Source organism: Cataglyphis hispanica, chromosome 9 (assembly GCF_021464435.1).
Source record: "Cataglyphis hispanica isolate Lineage 1 chromosome 9, ULB_Chis1_1.0, whole genome shotgun sequence".
Classification (NCBI taxonomy): Eukaryota; Metazoa; Arthropoda; class Insecta; order Hymenoptera; family Formicidae; genus Cataglyphis; species Cataglyphis hispanica.
The window spans coordinates 7,409,934-7,437,361 of record NC_065962.1 but is presented as its reverse complement, the minus strand read 5'-3'; the positions used below and the strand labels follow the sequence as shown (position 1 = coordinate 7,437,361).

The 27,428-nt window shown below is 28.8% G+C and overlaps 5 protein-coding genes across 5 annotated transcripts; 2 read left to right on the top strand and 3 right to left on the bottom strand.

The window, feature by feature from the left end:
- Positions 1–8,296: 8,296 nt before the first annotated feature.
- Positions 8,297–9,929, top strand: LOC126852122 (serine protease inhibitor 1-like). The gene is made up of 3 exons (XM_050596609.1): positions 8,297–8,463; positions 8,778–8,890; positions 9,570–9,929. The coding sequence occupies exons 1-3, from the start codon at positions 8,412–8,414 to the stop codon at positions 9,648–9,650; spliced, it is 246 nt and encodes an 81-aa protein (XP_050452566.1). The 5' UTR covers positions 8,297–8,411; the 3' UTR covers positions 9,651–9,929.
- Positions 9,930–11,071: 1,142 nt separating this feature from the next.
- On the bottom strand, positions 11,072–12,346 carry LOC126852124 (chymotrypsin inhibitor-like). Its single transcript, XM_050596611.1, has 3 exons — positions 12,196–12,346; positions 11,677–11,774; positions 11,072–11,362 (listed from the first exon to the last, which is right to left on the bottom strand). The coding sequence occupies exons 1-3, from the start codon at positions 12,242–12,244 to the stop codon at positions 11,282–11,284; spliced, it is 228 nt and encodes a 75-aa protein (XP_050452568.1). The 5' UTR covers positions 12,245–12,346; the 3' UTR covers positions 11,072–11,281.
- A 1,863-nt stretch (positions 12,347–14,209) lies between these two features.
- On the bottom strand, positions 14,210–16,273 carry LOC126852121 (chymotrypsin inhibitor-like). The gene is made up of 3 exons (XM_050596608.1): positions 15,689–16,273; positions 15,194–15,306; positions 14,210–14,983 (listed from the first exon to the last, which is right to left on the bottom strand). Exons 1-3 carry the CDS (start codon positions 15,735–15,737, stop codon positions 14,897–14,899), a joined length of 249 nt encoding a protein of 82 aa, XP_050452565.1. The 5' UTR covers positions 15,738–16,273; the 3' UTR covers positions 14,210–14,896.
- Positions 16,274–17,101: 828 nt separating this feature from the next.
- LOC126852123 (chymotrypsin inhibitor-like) lies at positions 17,102–18,015 on the bottom strand. Its single transcript, XM_050596610.1, has 3 exons — positions 17,858–18,015; positions 17,551–17,657; positions 17,102–17,302 (listed from the first exon to the last, which is right to left on the bottom strand). The coding sequence occupies exons 1-3, from the start codon at positions 17,904–17,906 to the stop codon at positions 17,222–17,224; spliced, it is 237 nt and encodes a 78-aa protein (XP_050452567.1). The 5' UTR covers positions 17,907–18,015; the 3' UTR covers positions 17,102–17,221.
- A 2,360-nt stretch (positions 18,016–20,375) lies between these two features.
- On the top strand, positions 20,376–21,639 carry LOC126852126 (inducible metalloproteinase inhibitor protein). The gene is given in 3 exon segments (XM_050596613.1): positions 20,376–20,640; positions 21,005–21,111; positions 21,357–21,639. Coding segments are annotated over 3 exon segments (387 nt in total). The 5' UTR covers positions 20,376–20,492; the 3' UTR covers positions 21,489–21,639.
- The last annotated feature ends 5,789 nt before the right edge of the window (positions 21,640–27,428 follow it).

The following is a 27,428-nucleotide window of genomic DNA, read 5'->3' as shown; positions in this document are numbered from 1 at the left end:
CGAGGAAACAGAAGGAGAGAGATAGAGTAAAAGGGAAGAATAAAGATAGAGAGCGGGAGGCAGTGCCGGCAATGGCGGATCGTCGAGGGTCCTTCAACGTTGCCACCCCAGTCATTACTTCGGCATTAACGGGGGATGATTCTCCTTCCCTCTTTCGCGGATTCACCGATTCATCGAGTACTCGAGAGAGCCCATGAGAGGCGGACACGCAGCAGGGGGAAGGCGGCTCCTCTCCGGGGCACGAATGTCGTGTAAAGTTAAATCGGCGGATTTACTAGCGCGATTCTTCTATACAGTTGCCGATATTTCGATTTTTGCATACCTCGTTATCTCAGCAATTGTTTTTTCAGTCCGCAGAGAATTCGTTAATACAACAATTTTAAAAGCGTTTAAGGAAAAAGAATGTTTAAAACAATATTTTTTTAATTAAAAAAACATTTATAATTACAAAACTATTATATTACATTCTTACAAAAATATATCTTATTATTTTACATTGTTTCTATTTTTCTCTTATCCGAGAACTCTAGATTTATTGTTTTTAAAACTTGATGTTTCAAAGATATATTTCGTTCGCATTAAGCAATGAAATAGACCGACTTTTTCCGAATATGTGGTTAGAAAATGTATGGTTAAAGTTTCGTTAATTTAATCTCGTTTGAGAAGCGCTCTACTTTTTTGATTACGTATTGTTTCATGAAAGCTATGGAACGATCGGCATAGCTTGGGAAGATTTAGCGGCGCATATTGCGCACCGGATTGCCGCAGCTGCTGCGGTTTCCGGACCTGATGGCCAGTTGGCCGAATTGTTGCCAAATTGCGTTCTTCCTTCCATCGTTAGCGCACGTGGTAAACACGAATAATTTGCATGTAAAACTCACTTCTACTTTTCAAATACAAATGTTGAAGAGGTACTATTTAATCGTAAACTTTTTCCGATTTATTTTTCTTACATTTAATAATAAAGGTAATTGCACATTCTTTTATTTTGACATTTGTAGTTGTTTATTTAGATAGATTATTAAAATTAATTTTTTATACTTTGCTTTCTCTTATACCGATTTGTTAAAAATATTTTTACTTTGCAGGCAAAATTAAGTGCAATATTATAAAATGTCATGTAGTAATACGTATCATTAATCATTATGCATTCATTAGAAGGCAATTATTTGTATTCGACATTTGAGCTTGTTCTTCTTTCACAGAATTTTTTGCTTCTTTACACACAAACGAAAAGAAAGAAGCCCTTTAGCAATATTATTGCGAAATGATAGATTATTGACTGGTATGGTAAATCAATACCAGATACGTGAATATTGCATAAATAGATGTCAAATCGAGAAATTTCTAGGATCTATTTTGACTTAAATATTACTGCTCTTTTGACGGTAGCTATACCTGATGACTATAATATCTGCAATAACGCGGTGAAAGGCTATGAAAATGTCAGATCTCTCTTTTTCTCGTAGCCTTTTAACAAACGCGTAATAACTTTCTCACTTAGCGCTAAATTGATCACGAAATCAAATGTGTTTAAATAAAATGCTACATGTGTCAATCAACCTGTCAAATCACATCATGAAAATGATTATCAATTATTTGATGATTTATTTGCATTAAACAATGAAATAGACGATTTTCTCCGAATATGTAGTTGGAAAATGTATGATTAAAATTTCGTTAATTTAATCTGTTTGGTAAGACATTATTAATTAATTAATTAATTACGCAATTATTGTTCTCTTATGTATCTCCTCAATAGAGATTCTTTACATTAGTAAAAATCTAACTATTATTTAAACGATCCAAATAATTTTATTTAAATAAATTTTAAATTCTTTTTATCTTGTGTTAAAATAAATTATATATATATATAAAATAAAATACTTTATTACAAAAGTTTAAAAAATTTATTTAAATATTAAAAAAAATATTTTTATATTATATATTTAAAATTATTTCATTTCATATAATATTATGCACACATGTTGTACGAAATAGTATAATTTAAAATAACATATTTTAAATTTTATTTTTATTTTATGATTTATTCATAAAGATTGTTATTAAATTGAAATTTACGAGAGTGAAATTACGCGGTAGAATTTACGCGTGATATTAAAACAGAGGCGTAGAAACGTGTGTCGAAAACTTATGAGAGACGTTGAGCACGTGCGAAGCATAGGATGACATTTACCTGCGAGACATTAGATCGCTGGAACGGCGTGTTTAATGCCGTTGGATCGGTGCAATGTCCGAATGCGACCACCTAAGCTACAACTAGCTCAAGGAGAAAGAACATTGGCTTCGGAGCCAAGATTTTTCACGCTCCATAGCCGTTTATAGCCACCGTTCGTACGCTGATTTACCACGATATATCTCTCATTTTTCCCCTCTTTTTCTTTTGCACTGTGTATTGCTATTTTATCGTACAGTTTGCTAAAATCGCCTGTTTATTTCGCTATTTTATAGAGCTATAATATATTCGCCATTTTACGTTCATATTAAAAAGAACCCGACACCAAATTGATATTAGAAATTTAAAGAGAATCTATGAAATATACAACACAGAAATAGAGACAGAAACCCAAAATATTTTACATTATTATAGTCTAGCAAATATTATTATAGTCTTGGCATAAAGTAAAGAGTTGATTGACAAAGGAAATTAATTAGGGATCTCAGCTCGTGCACATACGATATGTACATCCATTATTGATTAACTGTCAATTATTTATCGGCAAATTTCGTAGCAGAGATGCCGACGAATACGCGAATACATATCGGTTAGACTGCCAACCCCTCTGTATCATCGCAGGTAACCGCGGAGGAGTAAATGCGACCGTGTTTCCGTGGCAACTGGAGAGGCCACACACGTACGTCCTCGGAGGATATGTGCATACAAAATTGGGCTCGTAAAGTGTACGATCGGATTTATAACGAAACGTCAATGTCGCGAGCTGTAATCGAACGAGCGGTCTCCGAATAAAAATTAATCCCCGATTTATAGTCTTCGATCTCTCGAACGTCGCGTCGATTGAAAGCTCCGTTATTCTAATCCGTCCGTCTCGTTTCGTATCGAATTCGATACTTTACGCCGTTGTAAACGGCTATCGCATTTTTACGGACATGCGCTTCGCTCTTCACATCCATCATATCCGATCGCCCGCTGCGAGCATTATTGTCGTGGACGCGACGCGATGCGCCGTGAGAGGAATCCTTCACGCGACGCACGGCCGTGCTCGCGTGTTCCCGTGGCAACCGTAAATAGGCGTCCCCAAAATTTTACTGGCCGGCTATCGTATCGCACAAAGCAGGTGGGTCACCCCTTTTACGATCCGCACGTGGAATATATCAGCGGGGTCTCGCTATCTCGGGCCTCATCTCTACTTTCCCCTCTTCCCCCTTTTTGCCCCCCTCGTTTCCTCTTTCCCGAGTATTTCGTCACAGCATCGCGCTTTCGACTATCGGACTCGATTAATTTCCAATGGATGCTCGTAAAGAGCGCTTTACTGGCTGTTATACGTGCCGATGTGCTTGCGAAAGGGCACGTTCGTTCGCCGCGCCGATACGGCCGTAGACCTTGTTCGGGTCGGTCGGGAGAAACTTCCTCGCTCCGGAGGAAGAACGACCGCAATCTCCGTAATGGAGAGGAATCCGTCGGCGTCGGAGGCGTTTCGGGGCCGCTAGTAAATTGTCTCGCGCGAAACACTGAATTGTTGTGTCCGATTCCGCACGTTTCCGCACGTACCGGCGATCATTTCCACCAAGAGATTCCCAAATTTTTCAACTTTGTCATCTCTTTCGTCAACTCTTGTTTGAGTTTTCCATGATAATATTTTTTAAACAGTCTATAAGTATTTAAACATACATTATAATAACATGCATTATCGCCGAATGCACTGACATTTCAGTTTCCGCAGAAAATAAATAGATTTTCTCGCAAAAGCTACTCGACGCATCGATATTCGTAGATTATTATTTGATAAGACGTTTTCGTTTTTCGCGATAAAAATAATGCATCTAACGATAAAACGTGGCAAAGACAAATAAAGAAATTTGAAAAATGTCAATTCAATGAAGCAATTCAATAAGATAGTTAATAACGAATAATGAAATAAAAAAAATGAAAATTATCAGTATATAAATCAATAAGATATAATAGAAAGAGGGAGAGAGAGAAAGTAAAAAAAAAAAAGAGAGCGGAAATTTCTTCTTCGATAGATTAAATTCGTAAAGTAAATTATTATTGCATATGATATTTTGTACATAAAATATTTAATTAATATTGTACTAATAATTTATCATGGTATTAATGAATTATTTAATAGAAATAAAAGTATTCTTGTTTTTATATTTTTCTGTACGTAGTATTTTGTTATTTTTATAATTTTTGACACACATCTTGATAATTAATCGATAGATTAATTATCAAGATGTGTATCAAAAATTATCGATCGTATTGATAGTTACTTCGAAAGCACTTAACTGATTTTCCCTGTCGATAAACAAGTACACTGATAATGTATTTCAAACAATAAATTATCTTCTTTGTACACAGATCACAAATACATTATCTACCAACCGTGCCTTTTTTCCATAAATCAGCATTCATGCAAAATGATACAATCAAAACAAGACTCACGACGGGAAATATGAGAAAAAAGCGAATGGTGTAAAAGTCATAATAGATTTATATATGATGCGCAACGAGCCGCATTTTAATTGACATAAAAATTTCCAGGCGTGAATATATCCATGATTGAAGCCACGATCCAATTTCATTATCGAAATTTAATGCCATGCAGTGTCAATAAAATGTCAACGATATTCACTTAACGATTCACCACTTTACATTGAATGTTGTGCTTATTTTTAAATTTATCACTTCTAAATAATATTGCAAAACTGGTTTTATTAGATACAATAAATTATTAGAACAGAGATATATGACAATATAATAAAAGCAAAAATAATAAATTTGAGAATTTAAATTAAATATTGAATTTTATATTAACTGGCAAGTCTTTTAATTTTTTATTTTTTATTTATTTTCAATTTAAATTAAAGGATAAATATTTTTTACAAAGATTTACTTTACTTATTACTTTATTTATTTAAATAATTGTTATGTCTTTAAAACATTAATGTAAGTAGATTGAAATTTGTTTAATAGATAAGTTTTTTTATATTCTTGTCTTATGTTACTCCGTTTGATTAAATTTTCAGCTTTAACCAATAAATAATTAATTAATATTTCTCTGTTCAAGTAATAATAATATAGAAATAAATAATGTTTTGATATTCAAAAATATAATAATGTACAATTAATACCCTGTCTATCGATTGGCCACTTTACATTGACGCTTGCTGGGTCGTCTTTATTAAGGCGTAATTACTTTGCGATGTTCTTCAATCAAATACAAGTGTACACAATTACGATGAACGCGAGCATAATAATTAAATGAGGAGAAACATAAATGAGATTTACGCTGTATATATCTTTTGTAACATTTCCTGCTTTCTGAAAGAATAATTGCTATCTTTTCAGCTTACAGTTTTTTAGAAATTAACAAGTTTTTAGTATTAAATTATAGGCATAAGTCGAAATTAAATATTGACACAAAAATTTATACCTCATTCATATATTACATTTAATATAATAATTAAGTATATAAATTAAATATTACTTAAATATTAAAAATTATATATGACTTTATCATGTTTAATTACAATTTACTTTTTCTCGCAATTAAGAATCAATGATCTTTTTAACCAAATAATTTATTTAATTTATCATCTATTTTTGATATCTCGTCAATGTAATTTATGGATATAATTCGTTACAATTTGTGTTATAATCTGTATCAAACAAAATTTTCCATTCATCTGATCAGATACCCTGTTGTTCAATCATTATCTTGTTTTTTTAACGAATCGTGAGAATATAGATTGCGCTTATTTACTCAGAATATTCTAGAAATCATTGATTCTCAGATTTAGTGTGCCGGAACAGTCATCTTTTCAGACGTTTGTCTAGACATAAGACACACGATCGAATCACGGAGATTTGTGAGTTCCATTATGAAACTTTTCGATTTACGTAAATTCTGATCCATAGTAAGGAAAGAGAGAGAGAGAGATTTCGATTGCAGTGCTCGGAGTAGATTAAATCTTCATGGAGAAATGGGGCGATCGAGTGCGATAAATCAAGTCCCCTAGGCTTCTCATTTCAGAAAAGACGTGTCTCCTTTTCTTTAAATCATTTTTCCATTCTACATGTCAGCAGAGATTAAAATTTTATTTAAGCTTGCAATTTTATTTGTATTTTATTTGTGATTATTTTTTATAAGATATAAGAAAGTATGAGATAAATTATTTTATTTATTTAGTTTTTATACATATATATATATTTGTAATATATAAAACAAATATATATATATATATATTTGTTTTATATATTACAATAATTAAGAGAATTTATATATATATATATATATATATATATATATATATATATATATATATCAATATTGCATAAAATAAGAAGCCAAATTAAAGACATTTTTCATGTACGCTAATATAAAATTCATAATTCATTATAATGCTTTTTTATTATTTAAATTATTATTTAATTGTATTTTGTAAGTCACAATTATATACATACAAGTTATGCCCGCTTCTTTCAAGGATTCATAATAATTATGATCATAATAACTACGACGCAACGATGCTAATAAACGTTGATCGTATAATTTACATGCGAGTGATTTAGAAATTATCTTCCTCTCACAGCAGAGCCTTTTGAATTGAAACCTCGTTGGCGAATGGCTTCGTCAACAGACTTGTTACGCGCCAAACGTTTTCCCTTCGCCATTCGCTTCGAATATCGTATTGTCTCTATCCGTATGACATTCTGCTTTATCAGTCCAGCATATTGAAGCAGCCGACCGAAAACGCACTAGCTGAATATGTCTCAAATTTTCTTTTTTCTTTCTACATCTTACTCGATTGATATACCCCCATCTTTCTCTAAAACACTGACAATTCAGATCTCTCTTTTCATCTCCGAGGATTCTCGACTGTATTTTGAGACTTGAGGATGGGGACAGTCATGCGTGTCATCCACGGTATTTGCTGAACGTCAAATATCTGCCCCAAAGGAATGAATTGGTTATCACACTATTGTTCGTTGTATGTCGAATATTTGTTCTACTCGAGATAGCGCGCATGCATTTGTTAGAATATAATTGATACGATATGATATATGCTTTTGAGAGGTTCATTGACATTAATGATATTATCGGGGATTTATTAATACTGTTGATCAGTATTAATTATAAGTTTTAAAAAGACATATTGTCGAAAAGTTATTTTCGCTTTTGTTTATTTACGCTCAATGATATGGATTGTTGTAAAAATTGAGCTAGTTCTATCTGAGATTAAGTTATTGAAGATAACCATTAAAGATTAGGCTCTATCAATGATATAGACTGTATTATTTATTAACACTTCAACGGAAGCAACAATGTAGTTCGCAAATTTTGCGTCTATCTGCGAATGGCAAAATAATTGCTATTAATAATAAATCGATTTAAGATGGAGTTTTTTGTTTTGAGCTAATAATCGAGAATAGAAACATCATATGAGAATACGAACCTATGACGTTTAAGATATTAATCATTTTATTAATAAAGATATCAGGTTAAGTAAACTCGATTATTCGATTATATTATTAAATTAAGAGATTTCAATGAATGTGATATTACATTTTTATGATCGCTTTTTTTTAATAATAACGTGTTACTATAAATAAATAAATAAATAAGTATATATATATATATATATATATATATATATATGTATATATATATATGTATATGTATATAGTATATATATACATATGCTATTGAAATTGTAATATACTGTACACAAGAGCATACGCAGACATTTGTAAATTGACATATGTGAAATATTCTGTAATGGATGTGCTCCGTATTATGAGATTTCTACATAGACATTTTTACAGAATTGAATAAAAATATTTTATTTATTAAGATTTAATAAGATTATTAAAATACAAGTGTTATATCTGTATTATATGTATGATTATTTTGAAGATAAATATGAGATTAATATTAAAAATGTATGTGTATCAACGGGTCATACAAATATACGTATATACAAAGTATATGTATGTAAATATGCAGATGATAAAATTGACATTATCGCGCCAGATATGATTACAGAGAAAAACATGTTAACGATACCATATGTAAAATAAACTCATTAGATTGAAGTAGCTCTTTAAATCGCCCCACCCTGTACATCGCAGCTTTAAAAGCCTGCATTGAAGCATTTGATATCACACGTCGCATATTAATCACATAAATAATATAAAAAAATCTACGATGGCACGGCTAGTTGTGGCTTTGTTCTTCCTTTTCTTTATGGTCTGCGTCTGTAAGTTTTCTAATTATTTCATTTTGATCGTGTATGATATTGATTCATAAGAAATTTATTTTAAATTTTCTTTTTTTAAATTTAATATGCAAAATATAAATTTATTATGATACAATTAGTATTATGTAAAGGCAGTATACACATTCTGCCTTTTCTTGCAGAACTTTTTTGAAATATTTAATTTTGTACAATAATGTAACGGTAATAGAAAGATAAAAATACTGCTTTAAGATAATTTTTTTACATATAAAAATAATTTGATGTTACATCAATTATGTTTTGTGTATGATTTTATAACATACACTATTTTTTAGACGGTTATCCTTCAAATCCTCAATGCGGTTTTAATGAGGAATGGAATGACTGTGCAGTAGACATATCTTGTGAACCTAAATGCGGTGAAAATGCTCCGAAAATATGTCCTGCGGTACGCAAATACAATAGTTATATAATAACTATACCATCATACTAATTGGTTTATTAAGTTAATTTATATATAGGATGTTCAAAATAAAATAATACACTCGCAAACAGTAGGTATAAGAAAATAATTATTAAATAAAAGTTGTGTATATAGTGGATAAGCTGGGTGTGATATTATATCGCACTTTATATTTCGGTATCTGATTCAATTTTTTTTTAATAGAACCATCCTATTTTTTTATATAAATTGATAATTGCAATATTTGGTGTAAAAAGTTATAAGAATAGAGGATAACTAAAAATATTAAATAGTTTATGAGATATTTTATTCTTTAATTTGACATAATTTTACATAAAATATCAAATATCTCTCGTAAAATATTCATTTTTTTAATTATTTTACTTCAATATTTTTATGCGTAAAATAATAAAAGGAATCTAAATATAAATATAATAATAAAAAAAAAATTATGACGTTGCATCGAGCAGTTACATTTATATCTACTGTTTAAGTGTATTATTTTATTTTGGATATATATATATATATATATATATATATATATATATATATACATACACATACACACAGTATATATATATTATTCTTTTATTTATACTTTCACTAATTTAAATCGAAAATTACTTCCACGAAGCTAAAAATTGATTTCTCATTTTAATTTTAGATTTGCGTTTCTCGTTGCCAATGCTTAGCAGGATACAAGAGAAATCTAATTACCGGTCTTTGTGTTTCTGGGAATTGTTAATTTTTCTCGAAAATAGCATAATGAAATTTCTTAAGAAGCGAATTTTCGTGATTATTATTTGACTTTAATTATTAAATGTGTTTAAACTATAGATAATTGTAGATTCTTGTTATTATATTCAGCCGTTTATATTTCTCAATGATATAAACATCTGAATATAATAATGTGAAAAATACTTTGCTATGTGATAGTTTTATTTTAATAAATGCTTGAAGTTTATTTAATTTGAGTATATTTTTTAAATATTTTATATTTCTTCCATATAATTATATATTACAAAGAAAGTATGCAATTCAGCAAGAAGTTGTTCCTGCGAGTTTATTTGCTTTTTTCATATCTTTCCCTGTATAAGCTATTATTATATCATTATTATTACGAATTTAAATATATATATATATATATATATATACACATAAAGAATTGTTCTGATATGAGAAAAATCGTTATATTTTTGATGAAAATAATGAATACAAAAATGATCGTAAATTTCCATTAGTTATTATATAATGACTGTGTGCTTCAAAACTGTGTGCTTCAAAAGATTATGTAAATATAATTGCGTTAGTTCGCGAAATATAAATATGCAAATTACCAGCTGATCATTGAAATCTTTGATCGGAAAAACATATTATTAAGTCACCTTTTACGAGATTAAAAATAACATTTAATAATCATCTTTATGTAAAAGTTTATTTACTCAAATTAGACAAAATTATTAAGTTGTGTTTGAAAAATGATTAATTTAATAATTACGTGTATATTTTATTTAATGTAATAATAAATGCACATATATAAACTTTTCTTGTATTGCAATGGATCAAGTGTACTTTGCGTAGTCTAAAAATATTTTGCTATTATGTAAAAGAATAGATTATGAAGATTATGAACTCTATCTATATATACAATGCTTGTGGCAACCGATTATGAAACATAATAAGCAGCGATTGTCAGAAGATTTAACTTAGTTATCATTTAATTGTGATTAATGTAATCTACTGGCTATCTGTTCATATACTTGGTGGCCTAGGTTTTTTCAGATTTTCTATCTAGATAATTTAGATATTTTAATGAACATAGGATACATTTTTTTTAGAAAATTTAATGAAGATATATATATTTAAAAAAATTTTTTTAGTTACTGAAAAATATTAATACTGCATGATTTTTGGAATATATGTATTAAAATTACTACATTATATGTAATTTCCTTTTTTTCGTGTCCAAGAGTTAGCTTCCCCTTCTTCACATCTCTTTGTATATTCTAATTTTTTAATTAATTAATTTTATTTATTTTCTTTTTTTCGAGAAAAACATGCGTATAATAATTTAGAACATATTTAAGATAAAAATTCATGTATAAAAAGAATCATGGATATATAATATTTTTGAATTATAAATAACTAATAAAATATTACGTATTAACATAATTTTTTTTATTAAAAGCACAAGCAACTTTTATAGTAACTACATAATATTATATAATTGTTTAAATTAAAACAATTTGAATATCACTAAAAACACTTGTATAACAAATATAGAAATCAATAAAAATGCTTTGATCATAAATGCCCATTTCACATTATCTTATATCGACACAGTTGATGTTAGGAAATTATGTTTAGTGAATGTGATTAACAATTAACCGAATGTATACATCTGTTTTCTGCGTTTCTCACATATCCATCTATGCAATCACATCCAGGAATACATGCCTAAAAATAAAATGAAAAGCATTAAAAATATATATAGAGATTTTATTTATAAAGAATTATTTTTGAATTTTGTATTTTATTCACACATATATACTTTTATAAATTTTATTTACTAAAAAGTGCGCATGTAATGATGTAAAACGATAAAAATATTAGCAATAATATAAGATTCATTTATTCGCATTTCTACGATGTCACAATTTAAGGCAGTCACATTTTAAGGAGGTTTTGAAGAAGTTTAAGAGAATATCTTTGAGATATTTCGAACAATAAAAAAATTTTTAATGCATTTTATTAGAGGATGTAATACTGACCAATGTACAGGCAAGCGGAACTGGATGTTGGCAAGTGCCTGGGCACGACGAACCACAACTGTTGAATACCTCGTTTTCACCGCAGTGAGGCAGAGCATCTAAGAATGTTTTTAGAAATTAGTTATCTTTTTTTTTTTTTTTTAATTTAGTTATACTTTTATCTTTTATTTAATAAAATTCTTGTAAGTATGTGTAAAATATTGTCATTTTACGCGAAATATGCTTATAATTTAATTTTTTTATTTTATCTTGTTACTTTACAAATATATCTTATGATATATACATCAAACTTTATAATTTTATCAGCAAATTCTTTTTTAGCGAAATTCAAAAATTGATTACGTATACATATGATATGACACATATGATGTAATATGATATATACATAATTATATATACGTAATGATATGATATATAAATAATTTTATTAATTATTTATAAAACGTTATGACAATATCACAAGTAAAATTTCAAATTTGATTCGATATTTGATAATTTGAGAAATTCTATTAAACTTACTAATGGTAGCAACTGCGATGAGGAAGAGAAGAATTACTGCGCGAGCCATATTTGTATTTCTCGATATATTTGATATTCGCTTGAGCAACTCGAGTTGGACTGATGATAGGTCTCCGCTTTACTGAGTTTATATACAATCGGGCGGCCTTCGCCCGCCACATGTCTTTCTCGAAACAGACATTTTTTTCGGCCTAACTACTTCCTTTTTGTTCGTGATGTTTTTGCTGAAATCATCTCATAATGACTTGTTTGGAAGTTGGAACCGTTATCGAAACGTGTGACATGAATTTTAATCATATAATAGTCAATAAATTCAAGTGTTAAAATATTTTTATGTTTTACATTTTATACACATATATGACATAATCATAAATATGACATGATAGAGAAATAATGTTTATATTTTCTAGAAGAATATTGTCTCTCTTTAAAGATCTTGTGAAGAATCATTATCTCTCTCTTTTCGGAGTACATTATTTATCTTTGAATAATGTAAAATTTATTTGTCATTGTGCAACTAATTTTACACATTTTAAACACTTAAAACACTCGTTAGTTATCGATATTGATAATATCTTCTGTATGAGAACATTAGGTCATTTATACTAGAAAAGTAATATATTAGCATAAACATATGTATAAATAGAGAAAAAAAATTATTAATTACAAAAAAAATATTTATGTTATATATTATAAAAATTATGATTATTATTTTTGATTAATTACGACTTTATTATCTTGATTATATTAATTATTGATTATGTTTATTATTGATTACCAATCTTTTTCTCGTTTCTATGATTGCAGAAAGAAGTTGAAACTAATGATATATGTTTTTCTACGAAAATATTTAAATCTTAGTTATTTTAACTGAAAATAATATAAATTATGTGATGGCTTATCTTATTTAAGGAGTTTGAATAAAACTCAAATGATATGTTCCCGTTAATAAGGTCAGCTATATCTCATCGGATTGACCCTTTCTGTTTGAATTTGGCGCATGTTTTCATTTTATATATCCAAGAAATATATAATTCTTGGAAGATTTACAATCAGTTATGTCTCTTGATATTTTTCCATAAATATAAATAGTATATGTACATTATTGATAAGTCTAACAAATAAGTGAAATGTACTATATAAAATTGCTAATATTTCATGTGTCATTTTACATGTCATAAACATTCTTTTACACTTTTTTAGATTTTACATAAAGATACTGACAAAAATTTCTCTCTGATTATTTTATGTAAAATCTTTGAAACTATTTTATACGAAATCTTTGAAATTGTGTGACAGCAAAAAAATAACGATCGACTAAATTTTATTTATTTTTCAAACTAGGCTTAATCAATAACTGATTATTTACACAAAAGTTGATTGATCTATAATAACAGTATATATTGATAATATTTATCTCTCTCTCTCTCTCTCATTAAATTGAGTATGGTTGTATTCGCATTGTGTGCATGTGTGTGCAGTGCGTGTGTGTGTGTGACATAGTGTGTGGTGTAGTGTAGTAAAGATAAGTATTATTATCATTTCTACTGTCTCTAACAGATTTTTATATATTTCTAATATATAATTTAATATATATTAAAATGTATTCTTATTCAATTTGAATTGTGATAGCAGTTAATAAAATAAGATTAATGTTTTATGCACGATTTACTTGATTCATTTGTGGGATGAAATCATAATATGATGAATCTTGAGTTTCCTATCTTTAAAAGGGAGATAAGAAAAAATTTATCATGTTATTGATCTTAAAATACACATAATGTATGTATATATATATATATATATATATATATATATATATATATAAAACATTAAAAAGATATAATGCTATTTTTACATCTATTCAATATTTATTTTTTATTATAATGTCAATTTTTTAAAGAATCTACTGTTGATTTTCACGAATTAAATGTATAATAATTTTTTTCTTTAGATGGATATAAATATGCTTACATAAATAATATATTTTACATTTGTATGACTATTTTTCTATTTTATTATAGAAAAGAATTAATTAGGATACGTAATATAATTTTTTTTTTTCGATTCTGTATATTCATATAACGCGTCAAAAATTAACTTTTATATTTTAATAGAATTATTCTAATAATATAAGTAATACTATAATAATAATTACTCTAAGTAATATAATATTTCTTTCTTTCTCCTAAATTTGAATATATCAATATCACTAACACGCAGTTTATCTATATGCGATTTGTTTCATAACAGTCAATATTAGCTATATTATTCGTTTCGTTGAAACCGAATACTTGTTATTTAAACAGCATTGACGTATGAATCTTCGTTCAGTTCTTAGAAATGCAATGAGGATGAAAAAAGTATATATTCTCTTTCACACATGATCTTTCTTCTCATTTATTGACGGAAGATGTTTCTGTCATTTAATTTTCTTGATGGAGAATCTCGTATTTTTAAAAATATAGAAACAAATATATATATATAAACATGTGTCTATTTTTAAACTATTTTATTTTTATTATCAAGTTACATACGCTCAGAGAGATTATATTATTTATACATATTACACCACAAATTTATAAGTATAAAGATACCAAAGAGTTTTGACGTTAAATAATATATAATTAAAATAATAATTTTTTAATAATTGCGTTGCAAAAAAGTTGAAGTTTAAAAATAAATCATTGTAGTTTCTTTATTAGCATTTGCAATCGCACGGACGGACACATTCATTATGTTTATTTCTCAAGTACCCAGGTTTACATGCACAACCTTTAACGCACAGCTGAAACGCAAATAGATAAAAAGCTCACAAATGTATAATATATTAGTACATTGTTTTATGAGAAATATATTGTATATAATGATTTAGAGACATTTATGGTATGATATTATAAATGCAATCCAATACAAATCTATCAATGTATAGACATATTGCCTGCATTTATTTATCAGATAATAATTAAAATATTTAAAAAAATATTTAAAAACTTACAGCAATACAAGCTTGTGGTTCTTTTGGGGGATTACATTTTGGGGGACATGCTGAACCGCATTCAGTCCATATTTCATTTTTTCCGCATTTTTTCGGCGGATTACCCCAAACAGCTATAATAATTGATTACTTTATAAATATATACATAAGATTATTAATAATAATTAGATTTACACTATTACTAATCTTATTATACATATTTTATTAAATAAAGTAATTGCGTTATTTATTTTATTCAACTATAGAAACATAAAAATTAATATTAGTTAAGTAAAAATAATTTTTTATAGTTTTAATTATTATAAGTAATTTTCTTATTGTTGAGGAAAAAAAAATATAAAAAGAATAAAGTAAAAACTGTGTGGTAAATAATATATAATAGTTTCTAAACAAAAATTATAATCTAGTTTTATAGTCAAATAATTATTATGAACAATTAAATAAATATTATTACAACATTATATTTATATATCTTTAAAGCACATTCTGACTTACTTGATAACACAACGACAACAACGAGAAGACAGAAAATAGTGCGAGACATGTTTCGATATCACGTTTGTTGCGAATTTACTGCATATCGAGGACATGACAAGTTCAGCTTTTATACCCTTTTGTACAAGCTCTTATTATTCTTTTATCGTTTATGTTTCACGATAAGAAAATTGAGATGAAAAGATAACACGTCTTTTACAATAAGAGAAGAAAACTTAAAACAATTTTCGTTATTACAATCTGTTTCTCCCAACTGTCGCGCTATATTTTTGTTTTGTACACAAGACACTTAGTAGGTATATATTCAGATCTTTCAGTTAGTCGATATCAATCATTCGCATATTACGTTGATTGTGAGATTTCTGTCAAATAATTAGTGGAAAGAGTATGTTTCATATTGTGCGCCTAAATCCTATCCTATGGGAAATTAATAGAAGTTATGCAATGTGAAAGCATACACACATACACACAATTGTTATTTCGAAATTTTCAGATTTCTTGCAAAATGTGCTTGTCTTTAAGCGCAGAATTTGATATGTTAAATATCTTGAAAAACAATACTTGAATGGATTATTATCGTCTAATTAAAATTTATTTTAATTAGACGATAATAATCCATTCATTATCTTAATTAAAATTTATTTTATTAATAGAGCGATATGTATTTATTACTATAATAATTATTATAATAATAATTAAATATGAAAATTATTGCTTATATTTTATCATAGCATTATTTTATTATATATATTCTGGCATTATAAGTTATATGTACATACATACATATATATATATATATAGCTTTTCTGAATACATACATTTTACTGATAATGAAATAGGCATCTTAAAAAAAGGTATGTCTCTTTTTTCTTTTTTTCTTTTTAAATTATTTAGTTTATTAGTAATTAAAAATAGATACAATAAAAAATTTAAAAAGTATTTCACAGAGCTTAAATTTCAATTGTCATCAATTAAGCAGTCAATGACTTTTTTGCAAAGAATTAATCACAATATAAATAAAACCAAATGTTGATACATTTACATTTAGTTAATACATTCGAAGGAATATTGCTATGTATAATTTTAACATAATTTAATTTAAATTTCAAGTTGAGTACATAAAATGTATAAATGTATAAATTATAACATTAATGTATATTAATATTTCCTCGATACGTGTTAATGAAAATTAAATTAAAGAAAAAGAAACTATAGAAAAAAGAAATTGAAAGTTTTTTTTTATTGTCTCAGGCATCAAAGACTAAAATAAATTGAAAGATGAAGATATTGTCAAAATATTATTAGTTATTTAGATAGTTAAAGAAAAAAATGTAAAAAAAGAAAATTTTAAACTACTACGAAAAAATCGACCATAAAGAAGTTCTTATTAAAAGTAAAGAAAATAAATTAAGGTTTATATAATTTTCACAATTTTTTTTATTTTTAGCCAGTTTTAATGCACACTATCTCAAAGTATTGAAACAAAATTTGATCAATATTTTAACAGATATATATATGTATATTGATTAATTTTTAACACTGTGCAAAAGATACGCATTTTCCTGAATCATTAAGCAGAAATCCTTCTTTGCATTGGCATCCTACAATGCATTGCTGTAAAAGAGAATCGTGTAGAATAGATTTTTCAAATCTAATATAACATTTAAATTATAAAATTTTATATTTAATTATAAAATATTATAAATATTATAATTATATATTAAATATTTAAATAAATATTATAAATATTATAAATATTAAAATTTTATATTTAATTATAAAATATTTTACGTCTGTCTAACAAAAAATGGAATGAGATTTTTTTTTATCAGATTCAATAAAGTTACATAAATTGTAAATACCATAGTGCAAGGTCTGTTAGGCTCTGAGTTGCACTTTGGTGGACATGCTGATCCGCAAGTCGTCCATTCCTGATTTTCTGGGCATGAACTTTGAGCAGCAGTTGTGCCTATACATATGCAATATTATATAAAAGTCTCATCACACATGTTCACATGTCATAATATTTATATTAAATTAAAAATTAATATTAAAATGAGAGAATTAGAAGATATATTAATTTTTTATATAATTGATTATTCGTAGAAGTTCGTAGATTAAATTAATCACAGATTGAATAAACATTGTTTACATAACGCGAAAACTTACTGAGAAACACTCCGACCACTACGAGCAAGACAAAAATAGCGCGAGACATTGCGAACGTTACTTTATTCTATCAAGTTGTGATTCATACTATCCGTCAGCGTCAAACGCGCCGTTATATATACCACCCACTTTGTTAACAAATCTTAATCTATGCTTTGCACATCTGAAATTATTGTCTATTATTTCTATTACGTCATCAACACGCGTTCAACGTGCATTCATGCATGCACACGATAACACGATAAACTCCCCGCTTACTAAATGATGATGTTAACCAAGAGTACATACCAGCACGCAAATATTATTGAAACATTGATAATGAAATTTAAAGCAATACTTTAATATAATTATTATGACATTATTTCTTTTTTTTTTTAATTTTTTAATTGTACTAAAGATGAGTCCGAAGTGAGGAACTGAAACGTCTATTAAATTTCATCATTTAGTTATTTCTAACTTTTTTTTTATGTCCACTTCGCGTTCATAATTTTGCACTCGGCTCTTATCAGCTTATTATTTATAATGAACATTGCTGCGTTCTCTTTTTGCATGTCTTGCAAACGTATTACAAATAGAATTCAAATTTATTATACATATATTTGAATGTTAGAAACAAATTATTATTATTTTAAGAAATTATTATTTTTACATACGCTTTTATTAATATATTTTTTGCACCGATTTGGTACATGTTTCATAATTCATTTTTGTTCTTATTTGTTGTTCCGTCTGCATCTATCACTATTTCGTAAACATCTTTTTCCTGCTGATCAATTTTTTACCGGCTATTAAAGATTAAATTCTGTTGTCTAAAATTTTCGAGATAATGCTGTAATAATTAAATTGCTGAGTATTTATAGTCAGTAATTAGTGTATTTTACATAAGAATAAAATGGAAAGAAAAATTTTTGTTCGATCAATTGGGAAATTCCAGGCCTTGAAAACGTATACATTGTGTCCACTTTGTCAGCGTAAGCTCGATAGTCAATCCGGTCGCTTCCCGAATACGCTTTTACCCTAAATGCCATCGGCGAGATAGCCCAAGTGAATCAGATTGACCCTTCTGCTTCCCCTCGGTCTTTTTTGGTACATAGGTTTTTTTTTATTTCGCGTAAAGAGCGCCGAGAATCGAATATCTAGCGATTAGAATTGAATTTATTACAATCGAGAATTGAATTATTGTTTGCGCGTACATCTTTCTTTTATAGTCAACACATTTTTTTGTATTAGAGGGATTAAAATTATTTATTTTGATGACGGACGCATTTGTTTACAAAAATATCTTTGATGTATTCTGATTTAACAAGCATTATTACTTGTAGCATAAAAATAACGGATTTTAAAGTTGCCATGTGAAACAAATCTGTACGAATTTTCATGGATTTTATTTTTTAGCTAGCGAAGCAAAAATTTTGACTGATTACTAACTATTTTCCCGATCTCTCCTGAAACGAGAATTTGTAAAGGCGCGAACGAGCTGTTTTCCTATAGCGAGCCGATATCTTAATTAATTGGAAAACTTGGCATGTAATTATGATAACCATGCTCTATTTCCATTGTCTTGACTGTCTTATTCAGCATTTCACGATGTCGCCATCCAATTTCGACAGCGGAAAACTCGATTGGGAGTTCTCGAGATTCTCTGCCCATTTGCTGCTGCCTTTCTTTTGTCTTCTGATCAATCTTTATATTTTTTTTCAAATTACGCTCTATTTTCGCTCTTACATACAGCTTTTACAGCTCAGTTTTTGTATTAGAATAGCGTTGAATAAACGATATCTATCGTGACTTTGCGCTCTGTTGACCTTGTGTTTGCTGATCGTAATACAGCGATATCTATATAAATTGCAAAATATCTAAGATATATCCTCTACTCAATTTCCACTAATTATTGACATTTATTTACGATCGATTCGGAAATATCTTTTTAGCGGGACTCTTTTATTGTATTGGATATTTGCTCAGCTTATCTTTTGTTATTATTTCATATAGAGAACATATTTCATTTTGTGCAAACAAAATGTTAATAAATTTATTTAATTATGTTGAAAATGAAGCTAACTTTTTTTTACCATAAAATTCACGTTTTTTAGATGAAGTTTATTAATTATTAATTATTTAATAATTAATTATTTTGTTATTTTAAATTTAAATATACATATTATATATATATATATATATATATATATATATATATATATATGAATATAATGACATTATGTTAAAGAAAAAATTAAGGCAATATTATACATAATTTTTCAGTCAAGATAATTGATAGCTTTTATTATTTCTTCATCCTACAAAAATAGAAATAACGATCGCGTTATATAATTCAACACAATGCACAACAATGAGACGCACATCAGTATATTCATTACACCTATATATCACCGAAGAACGGGGAATCACTAAATGTCAAAGTACGCGATGCACATATTAATTTTGGATTTTCCCAGTCGCGTGTGCGTCACGTACAACATAGAGGCAATTGAACGAGACGACTTTAAAGAGGAAAGAATTTTTCAGCGCATTGTTATTACTATCGCTCGTACGGCAACAGATACGAAATTATCTTTAAACAATATTTTTGTTTTTTCGGGTGAAAAAAACACATTTTTATAAAAAATAAATTTATATGTGGAGAATTACAATTCTAGACGTTACAATTTTTCACGCAAGCACATTTATTACTCGTATTATGTATGCTATTATCCCCGTCATATGTATAAAAGTTCCAATGTGTATAAAAAGCTCGAAACGGACAAAATTATGTCAGTTTGTCAGTAAATTGAGTTGCAAATTGTGTATGAAGATTGCAAATTTATTATAATGTCTCGCACAATAATTGTACTATTATTTGCATTGATGATATTTTCTGCACGTAAATATATATTTAATATTATATTGATATTTCTCAATATTTCATAAAAACAATATTTATACAATTTTTATTGATGTTTTTAAATATTTTTATTCATTGTTGTTTTTTCATTAAGTAATTTAATAAGTATTACATTCATTTAAAAAGAATTAATTAAATTCAAATTTATCCAATATTGTATTTGTGATGTGTATAAATTCTTATTAAATAGTTTGTTTTATTTGTATCGACGAGTGTATATTTACGTAAAACATTATTGCATTTAGAAACATCTGCAGAACTGGTTTGTGGAAAAGATGAAGAATATTATTGCGGATCGGCATGTCAAACAACTTGTAGCAATTTGGGCAAACCTTGTCCGATAGTAAATATCGTAAGTGCATAAATTTTGCAATTATTTGAAAAACTTATATAATTCTTATATTTAAAAATGGATTAACTGATACAGCATGTATTTTATATTAAAATTTATTTTATAAAAAATTAATGCTTATTATGGACATCAAAGGATTAATTTTTATAGGAATACATCTTGTTAATCGTAAATATCTTTTTATCGTAAATATCGTAAATTTCTATTTTTGCTCAATAATATTATTTACATTAATCTTCTTTCAGAGATGTAACGATGCTTGTTACTGCAAAACAGGATATGCGCGAAACGGTGACGATAACAGTCCATGTATTTCTATAAGTGATTGTCCTAAGGAATGAAATTAAATGTCCAATATCCTGATAACAAAAAATTAATTATTCGGTTATTCAAGTTTTATTTTGTAATGTTTTTGCGACTATATTATTTGCGAATATATTATATTTCAATTTTTCTTACAAATGAAATATTCATTAATACGGCTTATTGTACGAAATATTTGTTAATTATATCATATGTAATATATTATGTATGTGTGTGTTTTTAAATATATATTATACAATATTATTTTTTGTATAAATCATATTTTTTTAAATAGATATTGCGTGTTGTAGGAAGAACAGATAAATTAATCTATACCGTCACAAAAATAATTGGACATCGTACATTTTTCGACATGGTGCAATACGTTCTGTCAACATTATAAAAATACTAATAGAACTTTCAATTATAATTGAAAGTAAAAATTATTAAATAATTTTTAATGTAAAATTATTAAATTAACTTAATTTTATATCCATTTCGTAAATGTTCAAACTTATATATTTAATATGCATAAATAATCTATAAAATTCTACTTCTACTATTTTTTTTCATTTTTGGCACAGAAACAATTGAAAGAGGAATTAAGAAACAGAGGGAGAAAGGATATTTTTTTATTTTATCTTATTTTATTGTCTTTTAGATGTTTTTTATTATTAGACATATTTTTTTATTAAATTTTCTACGAACCATGAAGAATTGGTCATCTCTATTACAACGATAAAGATTTTATAATGATTTTGAGCATGATTATGACCGTCCAACAGGCGTTACATTTTTCATGCATTTCTCTCGGGACGTCAAGCAGAGGTTCGCATGAAATCATACTTCCAGAATATTGTTCGCTAACAAGATAATAATACTCGACTCTCAGAATACACGACGGAAGTCGGAAACTCCGACTTCCTTTTGTCCGGACCGGTTTCGCGTTTGCTCTAAGCCGCTTTTCGGATTAGCAGAGCTTCCATAGTCGTTACTGTCCGGTTACTGACGACCCAGTGCGCCGAACGAAGTAACCGGCTCGACGTTCGAACGCACAATCGTGTAAGTCAAACAGTTTGGCTACTGGTTTCGAAGAGGTACTTCAATATTTGATCCTGTAATGTAATCCATAGAGAAGTCGAAAGAGGATAATGTTCTCGAAATGTCTCGTCTCTTTCCTCACGCTAATGCAAGTGCCACTGAATATCGATGAGGTAATTTCTGTCTCGTCTCTTTATATAGGTTCGCTGTCGCATTTAACTACACAGTATTTACAATTAAAATACGTTGTGCACGAAAGCATCACTCACCCGCGATTCACCCGTTCTGTTGCTTAACGCCGCAGGCGAACGATGCACGCGGGAAACGTCACGGTACATTGAATCACAAAAACACACGTGCACCTAATGTCACTATTGCATATAATGTTATAAAAACAGAGACAATATTTGAAATATCGTACGCGAATGATATTTTTATTATTTTTTTATTAACCTTCGGAATTAAACTTTGGAATTATATAACAACACTTATTCTGAGATCAAGTACAACTTTACAAGTTTTCATTGTATTTTTTAATTTTTATATATTTTTATATATTTATTTTTATATATTTATATATTCATACATATTGAGATATTCAATTATTACAATCTACAGAAACATTTTTCTTTTTAACATGATAATCGATCAAGACTGATACATTATTCAATTATAAACTCTTTAGTTACAGATTTTTTTAAAAAGGGTTACACATTTTTAAAGGTAAAAAATTGAAGACAATTTTTAACTTTTAAAAATGTGTATGCATTTTTTATGTTTCGCTAAAAATAATCTAATTCATAATTTTTGTACGTAAGTGTAGCTCGCGAAAATGAAACTGGATTCACGTGATAAATCCAGTTTGAGTTTCGCATGCCATGACACGTGCGACTATTGAAACCCTCTCGTGCCAGGAGAGCGAGAGAGCGAGAGAGAGAGAGAGAGAGAGAGAGAGAGAAAGAGAGAGGCAAATTCGTTGACGTATATCAAGAGAGCAAGAAGAGATGGACGCCAATGCCTGAGGGGTTGCTCGAGCTCCTGCCAGCATTTGTTTAATTGGGAACCGACATGGTCGCCATGGCACCCCTTTCGATCGACCGTTCATCCATCCACGAGATCTCCTCGAAATTCAAGACCCGCGCATACAAAGGCTATTCACAGAATGCAAACATTTATTCGCATTTTCGTTATAGCTTCAATTTTAAAAAATTTAATAAACACGGCAGTTGGTAAATCTTTGCGAAATATTCATTTTTATCAAAAATTCATTTTTATCTTTTTTTTCAGGTATATAAAAATAATACAGTTTACATAATATAATTAATATAGTTTAGTTGAGCTTTTTGAGATCGTGGTACACATGGTTTTAGAAATTCTAAAGAGGTGTACGTTCATGCAACATTGCGAGCTTATAGCCCTTTGTTAGTTTACGTGTTGTGCAAGCTGCTATCGAAGGCCGACCACGAAGGGGGAAGGGGATTGTGAAATTTTCTGTAACCAAACATGGCCGCCGAATCAACCCTCCGCAAAGCATGCGAAACTGCCGCTGCCCTGCCGGAGGTTGCTGCTGCAAGGAAACGAGGGTTGAATTCGAAATGGTGCTTAAAGTACACGTTACGTATTACGTGAGCCATTATTTCTACTTGATCATATCACTGGATTTTTCTGTAAAAATAACAATATATCATGCGGGTAAAAAGATTAATGCTTCGATAAATTTTTTAATCGCAAAATGTGTATGGAATTTTTATAAATATCGAAAGTATAATCTTGATATTTATAAAAATTTCACACACATTTTATGATTAAAAAACTTATCGAGGTATTAATCTTTTTAGCCACATGGTATATCGTTTTTTTTTTGTTACAAAAACTCAGTGATATGATCAAATAGAAATAATGACTCACGCAATATGTAATTGTTTGTCAATTGGATGACTAAACTATGTGAATCATGAAGAATTAAATTTTTGCGAATTTCAAATATTACGTTATCGTAATTAAAATGATATATATAGATTAGAATAAATAATTAAGATGATTATCTACAATTTATGTGACATTAGAAGCTTTGTACGATTAATCGGACGCAGAAATTGATTAAAAAAGAAGAGAAATTTCCATTCCCACAAGTGGCTCGTTATCGCGTTCTTTTTTTTTTTAGAGATTCTCTGCTTTGCTACGAATTTCTTTTTGAAATGAGCGTTCATTTTCTGTACCGATAAATTGATTGAGTTCCTCAATCATTCTGTATAGACGCACGGTTATTATGAAATCCACAGAGGAATATATTTATCACAGAAGCCTTGTAAGATAGTTTTTATATAACCATTCTTTTTAACAAAAAACAGAACTCGTTTTCTGTTTTAACTTTAGTAGGAATAAATCGAATAACAGGATTAGATAGTGATAAACGATCATTGTTCGTGATATTTATTTTTGCATTACGAAATACTGCTCATTATATATTTGGAGATATAAAACACTATAAATTTTATCATCATATATTATATCATGTGTCGCGAGCATCTGTGCGAATTATATAATGTTTTTTAGTTTGTAATTTTAAACAGTCGTGCAATTTAGAACAAGTTTTAGACGTAGATGACGGCAATCTTTTTTTATAATATTATTTAATAAATTTGTTGTCTCTTGGTAAGATCATGGTCTTCGAAATGACTGTATACTACATTTACACTGCGCTTATATTATCGCTATGAGACACGCGATGTGTAATGCTACACGCGCGACGAATAATTCACCCTGGCCTCGTACATCTTTGGGACTTTATCTCGAAAAAGGGTGAACACATTTCGAATGTCACATTGTTTTAACCAGCAAACGATGGACGAAAGTGTAACTTGTAAAATATACAGATTTATGTAGTGGCATTTAAGTGAATAAAAATAAAATAAAATGATAAATAGGGTGGATTGAAAACTGGGAAAAAATGAGATATTATTTCCAATAGCATACACACGTAGAATGAAATGAAAATTGTCGAAGTCTGCACTGGACGTGCTTAAAGCCGCGCATTTCAGCACGAATGACACTAAGAGAAGCTCTCGTCAAGCTTGATGTAATCCCGACATTATTGTCTCGATGTCGGTTTAGACTGTCGAATAATCCCGGGATCCGCGCGTCCTTGTTTTCCGGTGGGACGCGATGACACTCGAGAATAGCGAGCGGGCCGTAGGGTTAACGGCGTCCGATCCGGTTTTCAATGGGCGATCGACGGAATTTAAAAGCGTCCGACGCACGCTCGTATATACAGCCGCTCGCATAAATCCGCGTATTTCGGGGACAGGTCGGATCGCGAAACATTGGGGATTAAAAAGCGCGCGACCGAAAATATTTCCGCCCATACGCGTCGGATGCAGCCTGGACTTGCATGGGCACTGTTGCATTCTCTTGCGCACATACAAATACACAAATACACGCAACAAAATTCTTTCGTGTCGTTTTAGACATACGAGATATTGATTTGTCAGTTAAATTGTTTAATAATTATAATTAATAAAATATCTGTCATGAAAGAAATTTATTTTGACATTTGTTAGAAGATAGATCATGCAATAAAAGAGATCTGAATTTTTTATTAGAAAATATATTTATTAGAATTTATTAGAAAATAATTTATTAGAAAATTCTTTAGAAAATACATTAATAGTGTCGAAAAGAAATTAGACATAGTTTTTCAACGAGTTTTTGAAATATGTGTTACACGATGAAATGATCTATTGGGAAAGCTAATTATCTAAGGTCTAGACATATAACATGCTGACGATCCTTCGTAAAGAGAAAAAAAGAGAGAGGAAGAGACGAGAAACGGTCTTGAAAGAAATTCAAACGTCGTTCGGAAGATGGATCGGCCGGTTAGTTCTGTATCAGAACCGATAACACGTGCCTTTCCTCACGGTATTATTAGAGTTTAGCGCGGAATGAATCACGCATCGACTTAATCGCATTAAAGATAAGCGCTCTGCCTTCAAGGACCCCTCGGGATGTGGATTCAGAGCCGTCCAAGCGCAAATATTAATGCGCGATATTTCCTCCGCGATTGCTATATTGCCGAGTAAACACCGAGACTTCACGCGAATTTTCGCGATGACGAGGCTGCAATTATCGAATTCATTATCACATAGATTACAACTTTGCGCGAGAAAACCGACGCGTAAAAAATATTTAACGCTTATCTGTGTGATGATTCATATTGCTCGCTACTTTCGTAACATTATACTTTATATATAATATCGCGAATATTTTGCGCTATTGAAAATAAGAGATACAACACATTTCAAGTACGTGACAGTTTTAAATTGCGAATTATTCGGTAAATTTACAGCCAATTTTTCCACAGAGAATAACTGTCTTTTTTTTGGCATACTTGTCAGCATAAATTTAGCATAAATTTACCGGCATGTTCAATGTCTCCGATACATATTGAAATAACTGTCATTCTTTCCTAAATTGGCTTCTATTGTGATAATTTTTAAGTATCCAATAAAAGAAAAAACAAGTTTTAATTCAATGTCTTTAAAAAGCAGAGATCTTTTCAGACTTTTAAATCTCTACAAGAAAAGAAGTAGATATTTGCGTTAATAGTAAAAATTTAAAAATACATACGAAGAAAGATAATAGAATTCACATCGGAACGTGTGTGTCGAATTAAAAGTCTTAAAACCGCAAGCGATATTTGCGTGTCTAGAGCGTAAGCGAATTCAAAATTTCCGATGTCAGCTGTTAATGGAATTTCGACAGAGAAAGACACACAGAGAACATCGGCAAATACATCGAGTATTTGAATTTCTACTTGTGTGGACACAACTGAAAGTGGAAAACATCGGTGACAATGCGAAACAAAAATAGCGACTATAGGAATATTCAATTCTAAAATTAAAAAGTTGTTTATTAAAAAGAGAAAAAATAAACGCTTTTAAAAATTTGTTTTCACACATAACATATAAATATAT

Bases quoted from the DNA above. Each gene is read 5' to 3' on its own strand.
- LOC126852121 (XM_050596608.1), bottom strand. From the start codon at position 15,737: ATGTCTCGCACTATTTTCTGTCTTCTCGTTGTTGTCGTTGTGTTATCA. The intron at 15,307-15,688 runs GTAAGTCAGAAT...CAATTATTATAG, and splicing joins TGTTGTCGTTGTGTTATCAA to CTGTTTGGGGTAATCCGCCG. The intron at 14,984-15,193 runs GTAAGTTTTTAA...TTTGCGTTTCAG, and splicing joins AACCACAAGCTTGTATTGCT to CTGTGCGTTAAAGGTTGTGC.
- LOC126852122 (XM_050596609.1), top strand. From the start codon at position 8,412: ATGGCACGGCTAGTTGTGGCTTTGTTCTTCCTTTTCTTTATGGTCTGC. The intron at 8,464-8,777 runs GTAAGTTTTCTA...ACTATTTTTTAG, and splicing joins TTTCTTTATGGTCTGCGTCT to ACGGTTATCCTTCAAATCCT. The intron at 8,891-9,569 runs GTACGCAAATAC...TTTTAATTTTAG, and splicing joins CTCCGAAAATATGTCCTGCG to ATTTGCGTTTCTCGTTGCCA.
- LOC126852124 (XM_050596611.1), bottom strand. From the start codon at position 12,244: ATGGCTCGCGCAGTAATTCTTCTCTTCCTCATCGCAGTTGCTACCATT. The intron at 11,775-12,195 runs GTAAGTTTAATA...AAACATTCTTAG, and splicing joins CATCGCAGTTGCTACCATTA to ATGCTCTGCCTCACTGCGGT. The intron at 11,363-11,676 runs GTCAGTATTACA...TTTTATTTTTAG, and splicing joins TTCCGCTTGCCTGTACATTG to GCATGTATTCCTGGATGTGA.
- LOC126852123 (XM_050596610.1), bottom strand. From the start codon at position 17,906: ATGTCTCGCGCTATTTTTGTCTTGCTCGTAGTGGTCGGAGTGTTTCTC. The intron at 17,658-17,857 runs GTAAGTTTTCGC...GCATATGTATAG, and splicing joins AGTGGTCGGAGTGTTTCTCA to GCACAACTGCTGCTCAAAGT. The intron at 17,303-17,550 runs GTATTTACAATT...TCTCTTTTACAG, and splicing joins CTAACAGACCTTGCACTATG to CAATGCATTGTAGGATGCCA.